The sequence below is a fragment of the Macrobrachium rosenbergii genome, chromosome 8, assembly GCF_040412425.1.
Source record: "Macrobrachium rosenbergii isolate ZJJX-2024 chromosome 8, ASM4041242v1, whole genome shotgun sequence".
NCBI lineage: Eukaryota > Metazoa > Arthropoda > Malacostraca > Decapoda > Palaemonidae > Macrobrachium > Macrobrachium rosenbergii.
Window position 1 is genome coordinate 68,325,609 of NC_089748.1, and position 18,541 is coordinate 68,344,149.

At 36.8% G+C, this 18,541-nt stretch overlaps 1 protein-coding gene across 12 annotated transcripts in view; it reads left to right on the plus strand.

The window, feature by feature from the left end:
* The window catches only part of LOC136840949 (tripartite motif-containing protein 3-like), an 882,756-nt gene that overhangs the window by 791,345 nt on the left and 72,870 nt on the right, over positions 1 to 18,541 (plus strand). For all 12 annotated transcript variants that reach the window (XM_067107922.1, XM_067107925.1, XM_067107924.1 and 9 more), the window contains 2 exons: positions 12,109 to 12,420; positions 17,199 to 17,486. In XM_067107922.1, coding sequence (XP_066964023.1) covers positions 12,193 to 12,420; positions 17,199 to 17,486 — 516 coding nt within the window. In that variant the 5' untranslated portion in view covers positions 12,109 to 12,192. The remainder of the gene's footprint in view (positions 1 to 12,108; positions 12,421 to 17,198; positions 17,487 to 18,541) is intronic.

Below are 18,541 nucleotides of genomic sequence, written 5' to 3' on the forward strand. Positions count from 1 at the left end.
CCTGGATGGGGAAAATACTCCATAAGATGAGTGAAAGGAATGACTGTTACTTTAAAAATAGAAGGGTAAAGGTGATGTAGGAGACTGAGAATTGTAGGACATAACATTACCTACTATATCAGGGAGAAAATGTGTTTGGTGGGATTTTGATTGAAAGAAAGTATTACTGGTGACAGAAGGATTGATGGGTTAAGAAAAGTGTGGATTCAGACAAGTAATTTTTATGAAATAGCACTGTGAGAAGTTTGAAAATAAAGGGAAAAGGCTGTTCATGGCATATATGGATATAGAAAAAGCTCATGATGGAATTTTTAGAGGCAGTGTGGCGGATGTTAATGATGTACAAAACAGAGAAGTGAGTTATTGAGAGCCAAGAAGATTTTTTTTCAATGTCGAAATGCAATATTAAAATTTGTAGAAAAGAGTGAATAGGTTGGTGTAAAATAGGTCTCAGACACGGATGTGTTATGCGTTCATGACTGTTTAATATTTTTATGGATGGAATGGTGCAAGAAGTCTGAGAAAGGAAAGTATATGTAAGTGCAAAAATGTGGGCTGAGGAAATGGAACAAGATTGGGGTGTGAAATGACTGCTGTTACAGATGATACACTGCTGAGTGAGGTAGGTGCAGAGGAACTAGTGGAAGTATTTGCAAGTTTATAAGATGAGAACGTTTAGGGTAAATATGAGCTAGGCTAGGTTAAGGTTGTAAGGGTACATGGAAGCCAAGATGGGGCAGTGAATATTAATGTAGATGATGGAAAAATAGAAATATTTGATTCCAGTAGGTAATTGAGAGTACATATAACAGATGAGAGAGCAGGTGAGTCAGAATAAGTGGGGCAAGGAAGTTAGCTGGTTGAGTTTATAAGTTCTGGAAGCAATGTAGTGTGTATATGGAAATGAAGCGTGGATGTTGAATGCAAATGGAAATAAGAGGTTGTAAATGTTGGGATGAATAGTTTATACTGTATATGTGGTGTCATGTGGTGTCAGAAGAATTGTTATGTTGCGAAATATGTAGCTAAGTAAGGGAAAAGGTAACAAGTTGACGGAAGCTCTAGAGTGATTTGATATGAGAGAAACGTGGAAAGCGCAGAATAAATTGTTTGGATTAGGCAGTCGAAAAAAAATGGGCCTTGATGTATAGGAAGCTTGTGTGTGTGTGTTTGTGTGTGTGTGCGTGTATGGGTGTAGGGGGCGTTCGACGCTCATAAATGTAGGTGTATGAAGTGGCTATGTTGCAGAAGTTTCTGCGCTGAGTATTGTGAAATGTCGCAAAAGAATGAATTCCATCTACTGTAGGTGTTGGACACGCCTTAATCGTCAAAACTGTGGAAGAAATATATTATTGATCGTGCACATACGCACGTAATCCCTGCCACGTACTACGTATACGGTTAGCTCAATGAGAATCGCAAGAATGGCTGTAAAGGCATTGCATAGCTGGGGACACGTCAACACCCATTAGTAGAGAGGGGGGCCAGTGATGCCGCTCACTGTTAGCAACCCACTCGTTCACCAATTGTGAAACCCTTTGAATAGAGATGTAAATGACACTCGCTCATCAGACATTCCTTTAAAGGACAAGTTCCTTGTATTTTGTTGTTACTTCTGTATATTCTATGCTTTTGTAGCCATATTCTTGTATTATATAGCCCCTTTTGAAACTTTACATATCCCATTTTTTCGTGCTTGATATAACCATGTAGTGTGTGTGAATCCTTTATTCGCCTTAAATTGACCGTATTAACTAGCTTTGTACAGTACGTTCGTTTGTCTTTGCAGCGTTTTATAGTTCTATTTCTATCCCTATTTATACAAGTTTCTTTCGTAAAAACCCTTTGTGTGTAATTTTAACTGTTATCTTTTTTTTTTTTTTTTTTTTTTTTTTTTTTGCTGAGAATAATAGGCTCTTTTCATGTGTATATTTGAAACGTCGTTAAGGGTCAAACATTCCGTGCCCTCCCCGCGAGAGGGTGGTGGGATTTCCCTGTTTTTTCTTGTTTCCGTGCTTACTTTTATTTCCGTTAAGGTATGCTGTTTTCACCTTTGCATACGGAGGTTGAAGTGCGGTGAAATTCTCTCTCTCTCTCTCTCTCTCTCTCTCTCTCTCTCTCTCTCTCTCTCTGACACACACATACACACACACCTAAACGCGCACAACAGTTTTCCACAAACTTTATTTCGAGTGCTGTAGGGTTCACAGTGGACAGTCTCATTGCCTGTGTGCGAGTCAGTGGTTTAAGCTCTTCGGGCAGAAATACATTTTAATTCTAATATACTAAACGTGTTAAGATGAGCTTGTCTGGTTTGGTTTTGAAATTTAAGATACGTAAAATGACCTTGAGTAGGGGGTAGTTGTCATAAGCTTCATGATAGGAATGTATATTCACGTCTACTTCATCATGGCAGACTCCATCAGAATTCAGTGTGCATTTTTCGTATTGAATTTAGAATATATACGAAAACGCTGAGTGTTGTATTAATGAATTCAAGGAAGTGATTGATTTCTGTACTAAGAAAAGTCATATAGCGCTTCAAGGACAAGGTAATATTTTCTTTTTGTTTTCATAAGTTAGTGTTTGGTGTATACCCATCAGATTTTATGCCAGTAGAAATTGTTTTGGGAGATTTGCAATTTTGTCTCAAAAGACTGACTTCAGTCCTAAATTACTGTAAGCCTATTTGTGTCAGTATGGCTGTGAACGTTTATAAGAACTAATGTTATGCTATTATACAATCGTGAATTTGTTCATTATCATCAGAATGATTTAGAACGAATTAAATTAGTCGAGAAGAGATTCTAGTCGTGTCATATCCCGGAAATCCTCTGTAGGGAGGTAATGCCGTCAGTGCACCTCATGTGGTGCACTGTAGGCACTACTTAAGGTTCTTTTCAGCGTCCCTTCGGCCCTTAGCTGCAACCCCTTTCATTACTATTACTGTACCTTCAGTCATAATCTCTTTCTTTCTTCTTACTTTCCACCTTCTAACAATTGATTCATAGTGCAACTGCGAGGTTTTCGTCTTTTTACTGTTAATTTCAGTTTCAGTGTTGAATGACCTCATAGGTCCCAGCGCTTGGCCTTTGGCCTAAATTCTATATTCTGTTCTGTTCTGTCCCGGAAATCTGGCCTTTCAAATGTAAGAATATTTAGAGCAAGTCTTGTATCATGGCTTCTGTTCCGGACAGCGGGTTACAAGGGGGTGGGTAAGCTTTGCCCTGTTTGGCTGTGGGGAACAAGGTGGGGCTGGGCACCAAAGGGGAATCGAGTGCAGGTGGTTCTTGATTTTTTATGAGCTATCGTCGTTTGCATCCCAAATAATGATAGGTAATGAAAGGTGAATCGCATATACTCATAAACAAGGTCTCTCTCTAGTGGTATTGGCTGCATATGTATTTTGATTCTGGCTTTTGTTAATAGCATCTGTAAGTTCCTTACATTGTATTGGCTTTCCAATTAGAATTCCCTGAATTGAATTATGAACTATGACGTATATATATATATATATATATATATATATATATATATATATATATATATATATATTGTAACTGAATCACGAAAATATGGAACGTGATGAATATATATAAATAAAGGCAATGCCACGAAGGGAAGTGGCATTGCCTTTATATTTACAGTATATATATGTGTGTGTGTGTGTGTGTTTTGAAAGTGACCCATCATTTTATGGCTGTGGTGCTGCATGTGAAATGCGTTGGTAAGGCCATGACAACAAACGGCGCTGCACACCGAACTCATTAAAAAGAGGCCCCTCATTGTTAAGGGCGTCCATGTTGGGTATGAGTGGTGGTCGTGGCAAGGAGTGGTCGCTGGAGGCAGGTGAGGTCGTATTTTATTAAATGGCTGTCGTTTTGTTGTTAGGTGTAAAAGAGAAGCAGCAGGCGAATTGTAATTAGCAGCCGTCTATTCATTACAGATTGAAGTTTATGAAAACTGGAATAACTAGCGTTCTCTCTCTCTCTTTCTCTTTCTCTCGTTAACTGTTTTCTAATGTAAAGAGCTCTCGCACTCCCTCTTTCTATCCGAGTGAAACTAAGTCAGCTGATTAAACACACTCAAATTTCTTCAAATGGGATAATCAAATATCAAATGATATATCAAATTGCAGTATTGTAAAATAGCTTAGGCAGAGAAGTACTGTGCGTAAACCTGATAGCATAATAATAAAACATACAGTATATGAAAAGCTAAAATATAGTAGTTGCCTATGGAGGTGTTCTACTGCTAGAGCTCTTTTTTTTTTTTTAAGACAAAATTGTTGCAGACAAGGTTTCTTAAGATAAGCGAATCATAGAGCCAGTATTTCAAGACAAGTACGATCTCAAACGCAACGACTTTTTTCGTTGTTTATTACATCTCTAAAGCGCCATCAGCAATTTATTTTTTGAGACGTAGAAAGAAATTAAGGCTTTGTCAACAATGAAGTGTAGCTTTAATAGTGACAAAAATGTCGATGGAAACTATCTTACAAGCTTTATCAAAAATGGCTTTTTATTATTCTTGTTCATTCATTTTGTCATACGTCATGCTTACTTTCAATTTCCATTCACCTTTTTCGTATTAGTTATTATTAGTGTTTGCAATACACGTGCGAAACTTTCTCTTATTCACCACTGTATTTGAAGTCTTTTTACTTGTGATGTCTACCGAAGTCTTGCAATTTTGTGTACGATTGATCACTATCTGGTAGGTTAAGCCAGTAATTGCAGATAATAAATGAGAAAGGGAGGGAATCAATTTTGAAATAAAAGAGAGCTCTTTCATACATAAACACAACAATTATAATTATGTGTGTGTGTGTGAGAGAGAGAGAGAGAGAGAGAGAGAGAGAGAGAGAGAGAGAGAGAGAGAGAGAGATGATTTTTAGTTCAAAAGATTGAGTCCAATGTCTCTTTCTCCTGAAGAATCAATTGAACTGAAATGTTTATTTTAATTGTGAAATGTTTATTCAATGTGTTAAATTAACCTAAAGTTGGTCTAGAGTTATTTTGTAGATAAAAATTACTGATTAAGATGCACAGCTTATTTATTTTAATGATAATAATGAGTATGATCGACATCATCATATATATATATATATATATATATATATATATATATATATATATATATATATATATATATTTCTTGAAAGACATTTTTGTTCCCATCCAAGATGCATATTTTGTGATTTACATATAGACTATTAATGTGCTCGTATTTTGCATGTGATCGTTTACTCACCCAAATAAACGGTGCAAAAGCTTGCACAGTTTATACATAAATAAAACGTAATTTTTGTTTGTAAACTTATTAGAATATTCATTACAGTGTTTACCTGAGAAACAAACCAAACAGGCAGCCCAGGTCACTCTGATTTTATAGGAATTGCCTTTTTTACTTGGATCTTCAGACCAAATGATGAATAATTTGATGCGGCAAGAGATAGACCAGTTCATGGAATACCCGTTCGTTGAGTTATGAAAACAGCTTAGATATGAGCGAAGAGTTATGCTTTTAAGATGCGTGCCCAAGCTGTTACGTTTCTCACTTGGCTATCTAGAGTTCTAGGCCAAGAATGGAGATGTTTTGGTTGCACATTTGTATGCTGCTAGTGTCCTCCATCTTTAGTATACCGTCTGCTTGGAAAATTGACGCATTCTCTGTATCTTCATTCGGAGACATGAGGAGTCACATAGTTTGTCTGTACTTGACCATTGCTTTTGAAGCAGAACCACGATAACTTATGGTTTCCATTCCAAATTCTATCCTTTTCATAAAAAGTATTCCACATTTACACGAAATTTTTCTTTGTCTGATTGTCGCCAGTTGCATAACAAAATCCGCAGTGTATGCAGTGAAAGTGTGGAGAGACCTTTTACTTCATTATTTTCGTGGGAGTCTAACAACATTCTCTTGATCATGGTCAACATCAATCAGAGCCCAGATGTCATTTAATAATCCCTAATAATGAAGTTGTTCTGATTATTATCAGAATCGTCATTTCAGCGCGTCTGTTGTCTTTCAACTATGTCTTTTAGCTTTGTTGCTAATTAAAACTGAACATACAATCAAGCGCATCCATATCACTTGTATCAATCTCCTTCGAGCCCACTCATTAGATACCCGTAACTAATTCCATCCATTCCCAAGATCCACGTCTCCTGTTCGTTTCACATTCCAGACCAGTGTTTTCCATTTTCCTTTTCGAAATTTTTCGATTATCTGCAGGGATATGTGCTTGCGCTGGTTACTGTACAATATTTTTGTTTTTATTAATTTTATTGATTTAACGAAAAGGCATAGTCACTAAATAACCAACATTTAGTTTAGACAATAGTTCACAGGTTGTGTTTGCAAATGTCCTGTTTGTTGTGAAGGTTATAGGGGTGAAGATTTAGGATCATTAAGGCTTTCCAGAACCTCTTTGTATGCTTGTAACTAACTTGGGACGAGCTAATTTAGACTCCAATAAATGAGGAGCAATAATATCAGATCAGATAAGCGCAACGGAAGCTGACAACCGGTACTAGTAACACGCCGTGTCATTTTTAACTAACAGGATCTCGTCTAAGGTAATACTGCCCTTAATTTGGAATGGAGTTAGAATTAGTAATTGTTTAATAGGAATGAAATGATAAAAAAGAATCAACTTCAGACATAGGGAGACGCAAGAGTCTAACCCTGACAAGAGATTCATGACAGTTTACACTCGTAGTTGCTTTCATTGCCTGTAATCCTGGTATCGTGTGTTGAGTATTTTGTATTTTATTCTAAGTAATCACTATCAAACCATATTCCTGGGCCTTGCTGCTTTTAAAAACCCTTTCCTTCTAGTTATTGCTAGGTCGATGTTTTCATTGGGCTTTGCTTTTAAAAGAAAAAAGTTGCAAGAACAAATTTAATTCACATTTGCATGCCGTTCTTATCTATCGTCTTTGACATACTCGAAACAAGAAACTCTTCTGCGTTGAATTGATAAAAGCAAACCCGTAAACTTGGACGAATAAATCAAAATTCAAGGTTGAAAACAACACGCTCGCGTTCTGAATCAGTAACTAAGAAAAGTTGAATGTGCGACGACGTACATCGTCTCTTAGGTTGTAGGTTATGACTTTTTGGATGTTTGGATTGATTAGTCCTTTCAGTCTCATTGTAATATTGTTTGAAATAGGTAAGGTTTCGATCGGTCAGCGATAATTAATTGTATGCTGTAAGTCTGGAAACCCAATGACAGTTTCTCTGTCACTGGTTATTGTCACTTTTCTCCCATGAACATCGTAAATTTTACCATTGTTCAGAGAGAGAGAGAGAGAGAGAGAGAGAGAGAGAGAGAGACTCTTTTACGGATCGTACTCTTACCTAATAACCGTATTGTCAGTACCCATTGCCATATGTGTCATCTTCCTTCTTGGTTCGTACTCTCTCTTTTATTCGTACTCATTCTTCTCCTGTTCCCGTTACCGAAAATAGATAGCGGGAAGTGGATTGCAATCTTGGGACCTATCAAAACTGTCTACAAAGATGAAGAGGATCCGACTTGATGCCTACCGTTAATGGGAATCTTCGCTGGTGTAGCCAAAAATAAGAAAGATTAAGCAAAAGTAGATTGCCCACTGTTTTCCATGATCGTTATTACCTGGCTTGCTTCTCCATATCTTATTCACTGAACTTAAATTTCAAGTTATTTCGTCCAGCTAATCTGGGGCGAACAGAAGTGGGAAGTTATCATCTAATCAAGCCTTTATCAAATTATGCGTGGATTTTCTGTTTTGTCTCGGCTAGGAGGGGTTCCAGATTAATTGCAGTCCAGATTCATGAAAACCGTCAGATTGACCACGGAGCTTCAGCAGCCTCTTTTAATTAATTTACGCACGTAAAATGAAGCTTCAGTACTATGCAAATTGTTCCCGGGAAGAATTTTTCCAGTAATTCATTGCTGATTTAAGAGTTTCTCGGTACTTGGGTATGTATCATGATTGCCTATTTATGCAGTTTCTTGCAGTTGCAACTGTCACATCATTGTTATTTTATACGCTTTTAAGGAAACGTGTTCAACGTTAGCGCCATGAAATTACATGTAATCCTTAGACTCGCACGTGTTTCAACAGAGTTCATTGAAGGGCTGTGAGAATATAAAAATTAAGCTCCGAGTATATGAGCTGTAAAAAATTGAATACTGGAGTAGATTACGGTAAGCATCGGAATTCTGTCGATGAATAACAGTAATATTTGATATATTGTAGACTGAAACTGGTACACAATTGATGTAAAAAATGACATTCTCATTTTGTCTGGTAAATGGACTTTTTTTTTCTTCTTTTCAAGGTTTATAATGGTTGTCAAAAGTAATTTAATATGCTACTTGAAGATGAGCATGAAATTAATAAGTAGGAAATCACTGAGGTTCTTAATCTAGTTAATGTTCACCATGACTAAATATGCCCTTAAAAATGCCGACAAGTGGTGTTTTGTTCAAGAATGAAATTAAGAGTTACGTTACTGAACTCTCTCTCTCTCTCTCTCTCTCTCTCTCTCTCTCTCTCTCTCTCTCTCTCTCTCTCTCTCTCTGTTTAAAGTCCCCATGGGCTTCATAGTCCCGTACGTGGAAAATTCGACTCCGTAAGTTGTTTTGATAGTTTCTTTCCTTATCCGATAATCACCTGGCCAAGAAGACTGGTTTCTCTCTCTCTCTCTCTCTCTCTCTCTCTCTCTCTCTCTCTCTCTCTCTAGGTTGGTGTCAAGGAGCTTGCCTTTGAAGTGTTGTTTCGGTTATGCTGTTGGGATCCTGTGAGCTTAGTTTCATTGACTTAAAATCAGGCCCCCTAACATCACTTTCTTACCTTCTGTAAGTCCTGTCTTCTGGTACTTTTTTATTATTAGAAATTACTTGAGCCATTTGCAGCTGTATTTTTAATGATGATTTCCTATTCAAATTCTCGTCTTTATACGTTGACGGTAATTATTGTGAAATAAATTTCATGGAAAATAAGTCATTAAATACGTCCAAGCTTTTTACTAAAATTAAATACTTTGTAGGCACTGATCATTACGTGATGGGGTTTAATTCTTCTGCGGTAAATAGTATTCTTTTGATTTAGTTTATAGTTTTCCTTCTGAGTTTGACTTAGTGTAATAAATGGCTGCTGTTTTTATTGGTCAAGAATTTGTATTGTCATTATTTAGTTATTCTATTCCTGTCTACTTGCCAGATGTTCAGGGTTCATTGTATAAAATTTTTTTGCCTCCAGTTCTGTTAGTAAAGTAGAAAGGCTAAGAGAAGTAATTTTTTCCACACAGATTGGTTATAAAGTTCGTGTAAGGTAATATAATGCAAAGAACCACAAATAGATACCAAATTTAGGATGGCAATGCACTGAATAACTTTAATCTTTAAACTAAAGGCACAAAAGCAATAATTCTTTTGTCTTATTATCTCTTGATCACTTGTATTCTCCCTCCCCCTCTTCCTCTCTCTCTCTCTCTCTCTCTCTCTCTCTCTCTCTCTCTCTCTCTCTCTCTCTCTCTAAAGTGAGCCAAGTTGGTATTTATGATCCCAGTACCTTAAAGGTGCGAAGAGCTAGTTGCTGCGAGCGAGTAGATAGTCCATAGATAACTGAATTTATTATAGCCCACCTTGGGGGAGCTCACCCTCAGCTGAGAGTGAGTCTGTGAGATAATACATTTAACCAGTGAGTAAATGTTCTTTTTTGTTAACTTTTTGTGATAAGGATGAACAGATATTTCATATGAGGCGAATTTATTCTTTACATTTTGATGACATCCTTAATAATAAATGCCACATTTTATGGATGTACATCTTTGTACACCAGCATGAGTTGCGGAATACTGACTACTGGTTTGTGGTTAGCAAGGGTTATATCTTGACTGTATATGGCATTGCTTAGAAAAACTTGCATTAAACCCACTGTTTTATTGCTATTTTTTCTTTTGCGTTTTAGCGTCTGCAAAACATCTTAAGCTGTTCGATGAATGGCTTCTGTTACTTTGGATTTAGATGGAAGTTCGCGAGCTGATATTCATTTTATGTGAAATAAAAGAAAAATTTTCAAACTAATCTTCGTAGTTGCAACTCAGTAGAATATGATTCAAGTATTGTCGAAGATGTGTAGTGGGCAACTTTCAAGATGAAATACGTTTATTTTGATTTTATATTTTGTTTTCCATTCTCCCACTCATTGCATCTGATGCTTCATTTTACCGTATTTTCTCTTTTCAGTGTAGCATTTAAAAATTAACACTAACGTTCATTTTGGTGGCGCATTATTCTTTCCTATTTCGTAAAGCTATTTTTGCTGCCTTAGAAGAGCGGCTTCGGAAACTTGAAATTTAATAAGGTTTTACCACACCCTGTGAATGGTTGAGATTTAATTGAGCACCAAATTCGGGAGGACGGTCGGCAATGGTGTTGAAAATTATAACGATGCGCTCATTACGTTGAAACACATTCATGAACTCGAACCAGTCACCGGAATGACTGTGTTTATGATAATCATGTTATAGTTATAGTGTCTAGTTTTTGTTCAGGTAATGTTGCGCAATGATTTACAAGTATCGTATCAGTCCGTGTTTATGCTTTAATGTTATTTTTTAATTCATTTATTTATCCTTTTTTTACTTTTTCGTAAAATTGTAGTTTTTTAAACTGCAACTCTCTTAATCATGTAAATGAAAGGGTCATGGGGAGATGAAAATTGTATAAGATTTTTCGTAGACCATAATTTAACAGAAAATTTGCTTCAACGTCTTTTGGGAAAAAGTTTTTCGTGTCATTTTTCTTAGTTGTCGAGACACTTATCAATTAAATTTGTGTTTTTTTAACCACCAGTGGAGGCATTCACTGTCCATTTGATATTTTTATTAATAGTCTTCATGCTTTGCAGGATTTGCTTCCTCTTTGTTATTTTTGGCTAAAAAAAATAAAATCGCCTGCCACACTGCTTGTTTAAAGTCGCTATACTTTTCGTGTTATCTTGTTATCCGCTTTCATTTTTGGCGGGAGGTCTTGGTTGGCCACTTACTTCTGTGTTTGAGGAAACTTAGAATTTTTTATTGGTGCATTGGAATAAATGTAAACTAAAGGTCATGGGATTTTTTTTTTATTATTTTTGCTATTTTTTCCGGATTCATGAGTTCTTTTGGAATAATCAATATTTTTTTATTTGAGGATTCAATTTTTTTCCTAACTTGGAATTGTGAAACCTTTTTTAATTATCATCACTGAAAATTAATATATTTCTCTTTAACTGGAGATGATTCTATTATCAATAGTGATACTTAATTTTCGAATTTTATTTTCCCTAGTGTGTGACTGCATGAGGGTTATCTTAATGCTTCAAGTAGGCTAAATTGAATTCAATACATTTGCGAACTTTTGTATAGTCGTTTATAGCGTTATTCCTCATGTATAACCCAAATGGTTGAATGGGAATGGAGGTATTATGTTTGGAACTAATGTATCTTTTTATATGGTTGCAAAAAATCTTTAGAAACATGAGACGGGTTCATCACGTCGTTATTTTCGGGAGATTTTTATCTTTTTTAACAGTAAATCGCCAGTTTGCGATATTTTACCTCGGAGCACAAGTTTCCATGCAATTTATCGATTTTTGGAGAGGGTCATGGTTATCTTTGGAGCCGCTGATTGCAATAAAAATAAGAGAAACTTTACGTTGATTAACGGAGATTTTAACGAATAAATACCAAATTAACAATGATTATTTGTTAATTTTGCGATTGTTCATTTCAGTTTCGAAAATTAGTGTTCCGTGTCATCTGCAAAAGAGAAATTAATAGTTTAATAGTTTCATCTTTTGTCTTTAGTTATTACTTTCTTCGTGCCAAGATGTTGGTAATAATTTTTTTCCCAAGCTTACCGGTATATTTTAGTCTCTTTCTGATTATTTGTCATCTGGACATCTTGATTTTTATTCTCTGTTTTCCAAAGTACTTTGTACCATTTACCTTTGTTCACTGCCCCCTCACTTTTTTTTTTTTTTTTTTTTTTTTTGTCATATTGATGTCGCCATGCCTCTGGAGAATATCATCCTAATGCAAGTTTCTTTTCTTCCCCCACAGTACCCTGCGCATCTTGCTGCAGCGGCACGTCGTCAGGCGGGTCAGCAGCAGGAGCAGCAATCGGCGCCCAGGGTACTCAACAGAATGGCCACCCCGCCGCAGCCACCCTCTGAGGGCGGCCGTACATACACACTCACCGACGCCTCCGACGAACCGCAACAACAGCCACAACAGCACCCATCTCCCTCACACCAACACCCCAACAACGTTGGTTCCTCCAACAATCACCGGCACACCACACCGCCCCCGCCTCATCATCCGCTAACTTCAGACACCAACGAACTACGACCACTCAAGAAGCCCCTCCCTCAGGTAAAGCTAAAGGAGTTGAACTGGTTTTCTGATGTTTGTGGCCATGAGAAAGTAGGGTTTAGTTAAAAAAAAATCTTCAGTAATATCAGTATTTATTGTGAATAAGTTCACTAATATGTGTGTGTATATATATATATATATATATATATATATATATATATATATATATACACATATATATATACAGTATATATAATAAAATCCGGGTGGATCTTGTTTGTCCTCCCCCGGGTAACAGTAGGGGGAGACATGACACAGCAATCTCCCCCTGCAAACCGTTTTGTCTGCCCAGGCTGGGGGCGGGATAGGTAGGGAAATGGGAGGGTAGGGGAGACATCCACCCTCCTCCTGCAAACCTGATTGTCCGTCCTGGGTGGGGCGGGATAGGTAGGGAATCGGGAGGGCAGGGGAGACAGCAACTCAGAGTTCCAGCACACGTAGCGCATGCCAACAAGTTTGTCTATAATAATAAAATCCGAGAGGATCTGATCTTGTTTGTCCTCCCCATGTGATGGGTGGCAGTAGGGGAGACATGACACAGCCACCCATCCCCTGCAAACAGGTTCCTCCGCCCTGGGTGGGGGCGGGGTAGGTAGGGAAATGGGAGGGTAGTGGAGACATCCACCCTCCTCCTGCAAACCTGTTTGCTCGCCATGGGTGGGGTGGGGTAGGTAGGGGATCAGGAGGGTAGGGGAAACAGCATCCCCAGGGTTCCAGCGTGCATAGTGTGTGCAACAAGTTTGTTATATATATATATATATATATATATATATATATATATATATATATATATATATATATATATATATATATATATATATATATATGTGTGTATATGTGTGTGTGTGTGTGTGTGTTTTGAGTAAGACTGTGAAAACCAAACTTTTCAAGAAATCCCTGACGTTTTCAGGGAGTTCATGACATCACCAATTCACTTAGGGACATTTGATCCCCAAGGGGCTAGTAATAAACAAAGCGAAACCGTGATTCATCTGCAGTTCTACACTATTTTGCCATGTTTAGTACTAGCCCTTCCGGATCAAATGTGTTTCGCCCTGTTTAGTACTAGTCCATCGATGATCAAATGCACTTAGGGACATTGGATCCCTGATGGGCTAGTACTAAACATGTCAAAACACATCTGATCGCCAAGGGGCTAGTTCTAGACATGGCGGAACAGTGTAGATGAATCACTGTTTCGCCGTGTTTAGTACTAGCCCCTCGAATCAAATGTTCGTAAGTGAATTGGTGATTTCACAAATTCCCCTGAAAAAATTTCAGGATTTCAAGGAAACTCCTGTTTCACAATCTTACTATAACATATATATATAATATATATATATATATATATATATATATATATATATATATATATATATATATATATATGTGTGTGTGTGTGTGTGTGTTTTCATGTATAGAAACTTTTACCTTCATTAAATTGTCCCCTAACAGTATTGTAATCCTTGTTCTGTAGGTGCTGTTATTATGCATATCCTGTTCATTGCATTTCTTATTAGTTAAATGACCTCACCATTATATGCATCATCTCTAACTGGTCACATGAGTGTTGAAAGCTCTTGTCTGTGCTCCCTCAAATCTTTCTCTTAATAATCTTCTGTCTTCTATGGATTTCTCTTTTTGTATGTTCTTCCCGTGGCTCGTAATCAGCCATTCTCGTCCTTTTTTTAAACGTTGCCAGACCATCGAAGTCCTTTACGGGCAGTCTAAGAGCAAGATTCCGTGCTGACATAAGACCAGCTTAAGCTAAAACAACAGCTGCAGCATCGAAGTCCTACCGCACTGGCATATTGCCAAATCCAAAGACCACATCAGCAGACTTTTCTGTTTTGTTTTGTTTTTCTTTCTGAATCAGCATTACGAAAAGTTATAATGAGCACTTGGATTTATCAGCGTCCCTTCGCCTCCATTGTGAGATGCGCAATTGACTAAAGTATCTGTTCCTTGTATCTTTAGATTCTGGATCATAGTAAGTGCTATGTTTAGTTGCAGAACCTTTAATTGTTTCCTCTGCTCTTATTTCTAGAGAATTGAAATCGGTTACAAGATTTAGTTGATTATTCCACACTCCCGACTGCAGCCTGTTGTCGAACTTTACTGCTCGTTAGCACATTTGTGTTATCCAAAGCAACCTTGGCCTCTTTCCTTCCTAATCTCTCTTGCTAGACTCGAAGTCTCTTTTCCCACTTTGTCTGTGGGTGAGCTATTATGACAAAAGCACATATATCAAGCACCCCGTACAGACTTACCTTTTTTTATAAATTCGCTGAGAACATGAATCACTATTTCACGTGGATCAGTACTGATTCATGTAAAATCTGTTGTATCATGAGAGACATGATGGATAAAGTATATGGAAAAATAACAGTTAATATTAAAAAGCCATTACGTGGAAAACTATATTCATAAAAATGTAATGTAAAACGAGGTCAGTAAAATTACTAGAAATAAACAGAACTAAAAAATAATAGAAATACACGATGCAAATGTGGTTTACTTATCATTAAGTAGCATGTTGTAAGTGCACCCAGTAAAATTATGAAAGCCAATGAGAAAACCAGTGTATGTAAATTAGGTATGCAGTCTGCGAGAAAAACAGAATACTGCTACCATATTTACGGAAAACTCCAGCCAGCCATTTCGAGAAGTTAATTTTTGCAGAAAAACCATTTTGGGTTTTTCAAAAAAATTTCAAAAAACAGGGCACTAAAGAACCTGAAAATACCAACGTGACGTAACCTAGGGGTGTTTACTGGTTACAATTTTGCCGTGTTAGCTATGGAGTGGGGCGCCGGTGCTGTACCTATAAGTTAATTTGATTAATTATTTTTCTCTGTTATTATTTAGAAGGTCATGTATTGAGAAAAAGTTTTCCGTTTTGATGAGTTTTATCCAAGAAAAATATAAGTTGTAATGTGGGAGGTGGCTGGAGTCTTCCGAAAAATAACCCAATATGGTAGCAGTATTCTGTGTGGGATGCATTTTGGCGTACTGATATATGGCATTTTTTTTCAGATGTATAATTAATAGTTATTTTATGGGCAGTCATTTTCATCCCCACAGAAAACCAACTTTCTTAGAGAGCATTTGTGTATTGAGTCATGTTTAACGCTTAACCCTTCGAATGGAGTTTTATTTTTTTTTATCTTTTGTGCAGTATATGTAATTAAGTCATTCTGTCCCTTGGTTTTCTCAGCAGCAGTGGACAAACAACTTATTTATTCAAGGTCATTTTTGTAACTCCTAAGTGTGCCTTGAATATGCGGATGTCTTATCCGTTTTCTACGGATTACAGATTGGATGAAGAAAACGATTCATAGTCCGACGTAAAATTCGGTGTTTCGTACTTGTGATTTTGAAATACATGTACTTTATCAATTTATAGCAACGTATTGAGCTGGAAAAATGAATGAAGGCAATATTTTTTATACATGGCCAGTGTTTCTAAGTCTTCTGTAGTACTGAACTGTATCCAGGCTACGGTATGATTAATCTAAATGTTTTCCATGTTTTTTTTTATAATGTGTTGATAGCAATCCACGGAAGTAGGCAATAGGATAACCAATGAGTATGGTGAAAGAATGTAGAAATTCAGATAAAGGAAAAATCACAAGAACTAGAGATGCAGGGGGCCAAAGTTTGGTGTTGCTTAGGTACATAATACCCTGCATTGTATGTATATACATAAAATGCGAATTGTCTGTTGTAATATTCCGTATTATAAGATTGCAATGAAATGAATGAATCTCTTTAAAGTAGAAGAAAACGCCATAACGTAACATATTAGATGGAAAACAGTAATAAAATCCAATGTAATACATTACTTGTCAGAATACGAAAAGTTTTTTTAATTATTTCGTGTATTGAAATGATCTTGGAAGAAGCTCGATACTCTTAAAAGATATTTTGAGATAGGTTAATGAACATTTACATTTATGATTATGTTAATAAGGGAAAAATTTAAATGTATCAAGAGTTCTAACGCTGAGTCCAAAAGTTTGTGTTATAACATTGATAGTGGATCATATTGAGCTTTATCCGTTACGATATATTCCCGTAAGCATAAACAATAAGTTTTTTCGTTCACTAAGCAATATGGCTAGTTTACTGTAAGACGAGTGTCCATGTTTTGGGAGAATGAGATAGACCTTGGCTGATAACTAAAACGAGCAAATACGATAGCTCTAGTTTTCTTGGCTGATAACTAAAACCAGCAAATACGACGATAGCTCTAGTTTTCTTCTCTTAAGGTGTTTTGTTTTGCCTCTTGGTATATCTATCCTCTGTAGATTGACGGTAGTGTCCCTTTGTATCCCAGTTTCCACAGAAACTGGACTTAGCTTTCTTCAGAATTTATTCACCTTTGTTGGTGCCTGGAGGTGAAGTGTGAATCTATTTTACAAGGTAAAACTTGATGAGACGGGTAAAGTAATATGTTCATTTAGTCCATGCCTTTTGGAAATTAAAAAAGGCGCAGCAGAAACCAAAGAGAAGTATAGGACCGCCTCTTTGAAGCTAAGAGATTACAGGAATTCGGGAAAATCGTTAGCTTCTCTTCGTGGTCCTTTGGTGTTTGGTGTGAAAATGGATTGTTAGTCCTACAATACAATGAAATAAGATCATGGACACTTCCACTGGGTATACAATGAAAGATAAGATCAAATATAACCTTAGATGTACTCATATTTAGTCGATACTACTTACGATAAATTGTGTAAACGTTTTATACGAACGAATTCATTGGTCTGTTCCCACAGGAGGGCCGAGAAGTGGAGAAAGGTGTGTCAGACGAAGAACGTCGTTCGAATGGGACTTATTGCAAGGTTGTCCCTCCTCCCCCAGTATCTGCCCTGAGCAACAACTCCAAGTCCCTGGCCACATCATCCACCACAGGGTGTCCTGTGCATGACCCTACGCACCCACAGTATCGCCCACCGCACGCCTACGCTCCCTCTTCATCCTCCGGTGGAAGTTCCAGGTCATCAGCAGCCGATTCACAACTACTACATTGCGGTATCTGTACTCAAAGATACTCCAACCCTAAGGTGAGAGAGTTGCCAGTAGAGTTTATTACATTATTTTATTTAGTATGGGATTGCAGAGCAGAGAGAGAGAGAGAGAGAGAGAGAGAGAGAGAGAGAGAGAGAGAGAGAGAGAGATCTGCGTCTTTGGTGTCAGGGTACTGTTTCTACTTCAAGCACAAACTACTAGTTGATTTTGAGAAAACTAAACAAAATCAAGATTCTGATTTCCAATTTTGTATCACACCGTAAGTTTTGCGAACCATACTTCCAACTTGAGAGATTCTTGGTGGAGTTTTATTGACTCAATCTGGCAGCAGCGGAGATAGCTCTGGAGAGGAAATTTAGTTGGAATGTGGTTGTTTGTCATGCTCACCACTATAAATCTTATCTTTGGCGAATTAGCAAGCTTTTGCTAGGTACAAAACAAAAGCTGTGGAAAAGGTATCTTTCGTACACGTTCTCCAAAGGAAATATAAATAATTATCCAAGAAGAATGGACAGTTTGGTATAGATTTTTTTTCACACCCTTGGATTATTACTAATGTTTGTTGAGGAAAATGTGCACGGGACATCTTTTTCAAAGCAATGTCGATGATGATGCGGCCGAACAGTTTCTAAACTACACATTGCTTTTTCTTCCTTTCAAAGGAATGCCTAATTCTGGCAGAGCAATACCGAAATAAAGTTATAAAAGCTCAAGTTCTAGGAGGTGTAGGCGAACTCCTTCATACACAAGAACCGTTAGGTCTAAAACGAACAAAATAGGCCGGTGGTCAAAATGGTAACTGCATGCTTCTACATCATATGCATGTATGTATGTATGTATTTATACTTATAACATACATATCTCTATACATATATATATATATGTATATATATATATATATATATATATATATATATATATATATTATATATTTACATATATACATACATACATATACTGTATATAATTATGTATATATATTTATACTTATATATATATACATATACCGTATATATATGTTTGTTCTTATTATTGGTACTCTTGTATGAAGACTCCTGATCCTGAAGAAGAGTTTAGATGCGAGTCTGAG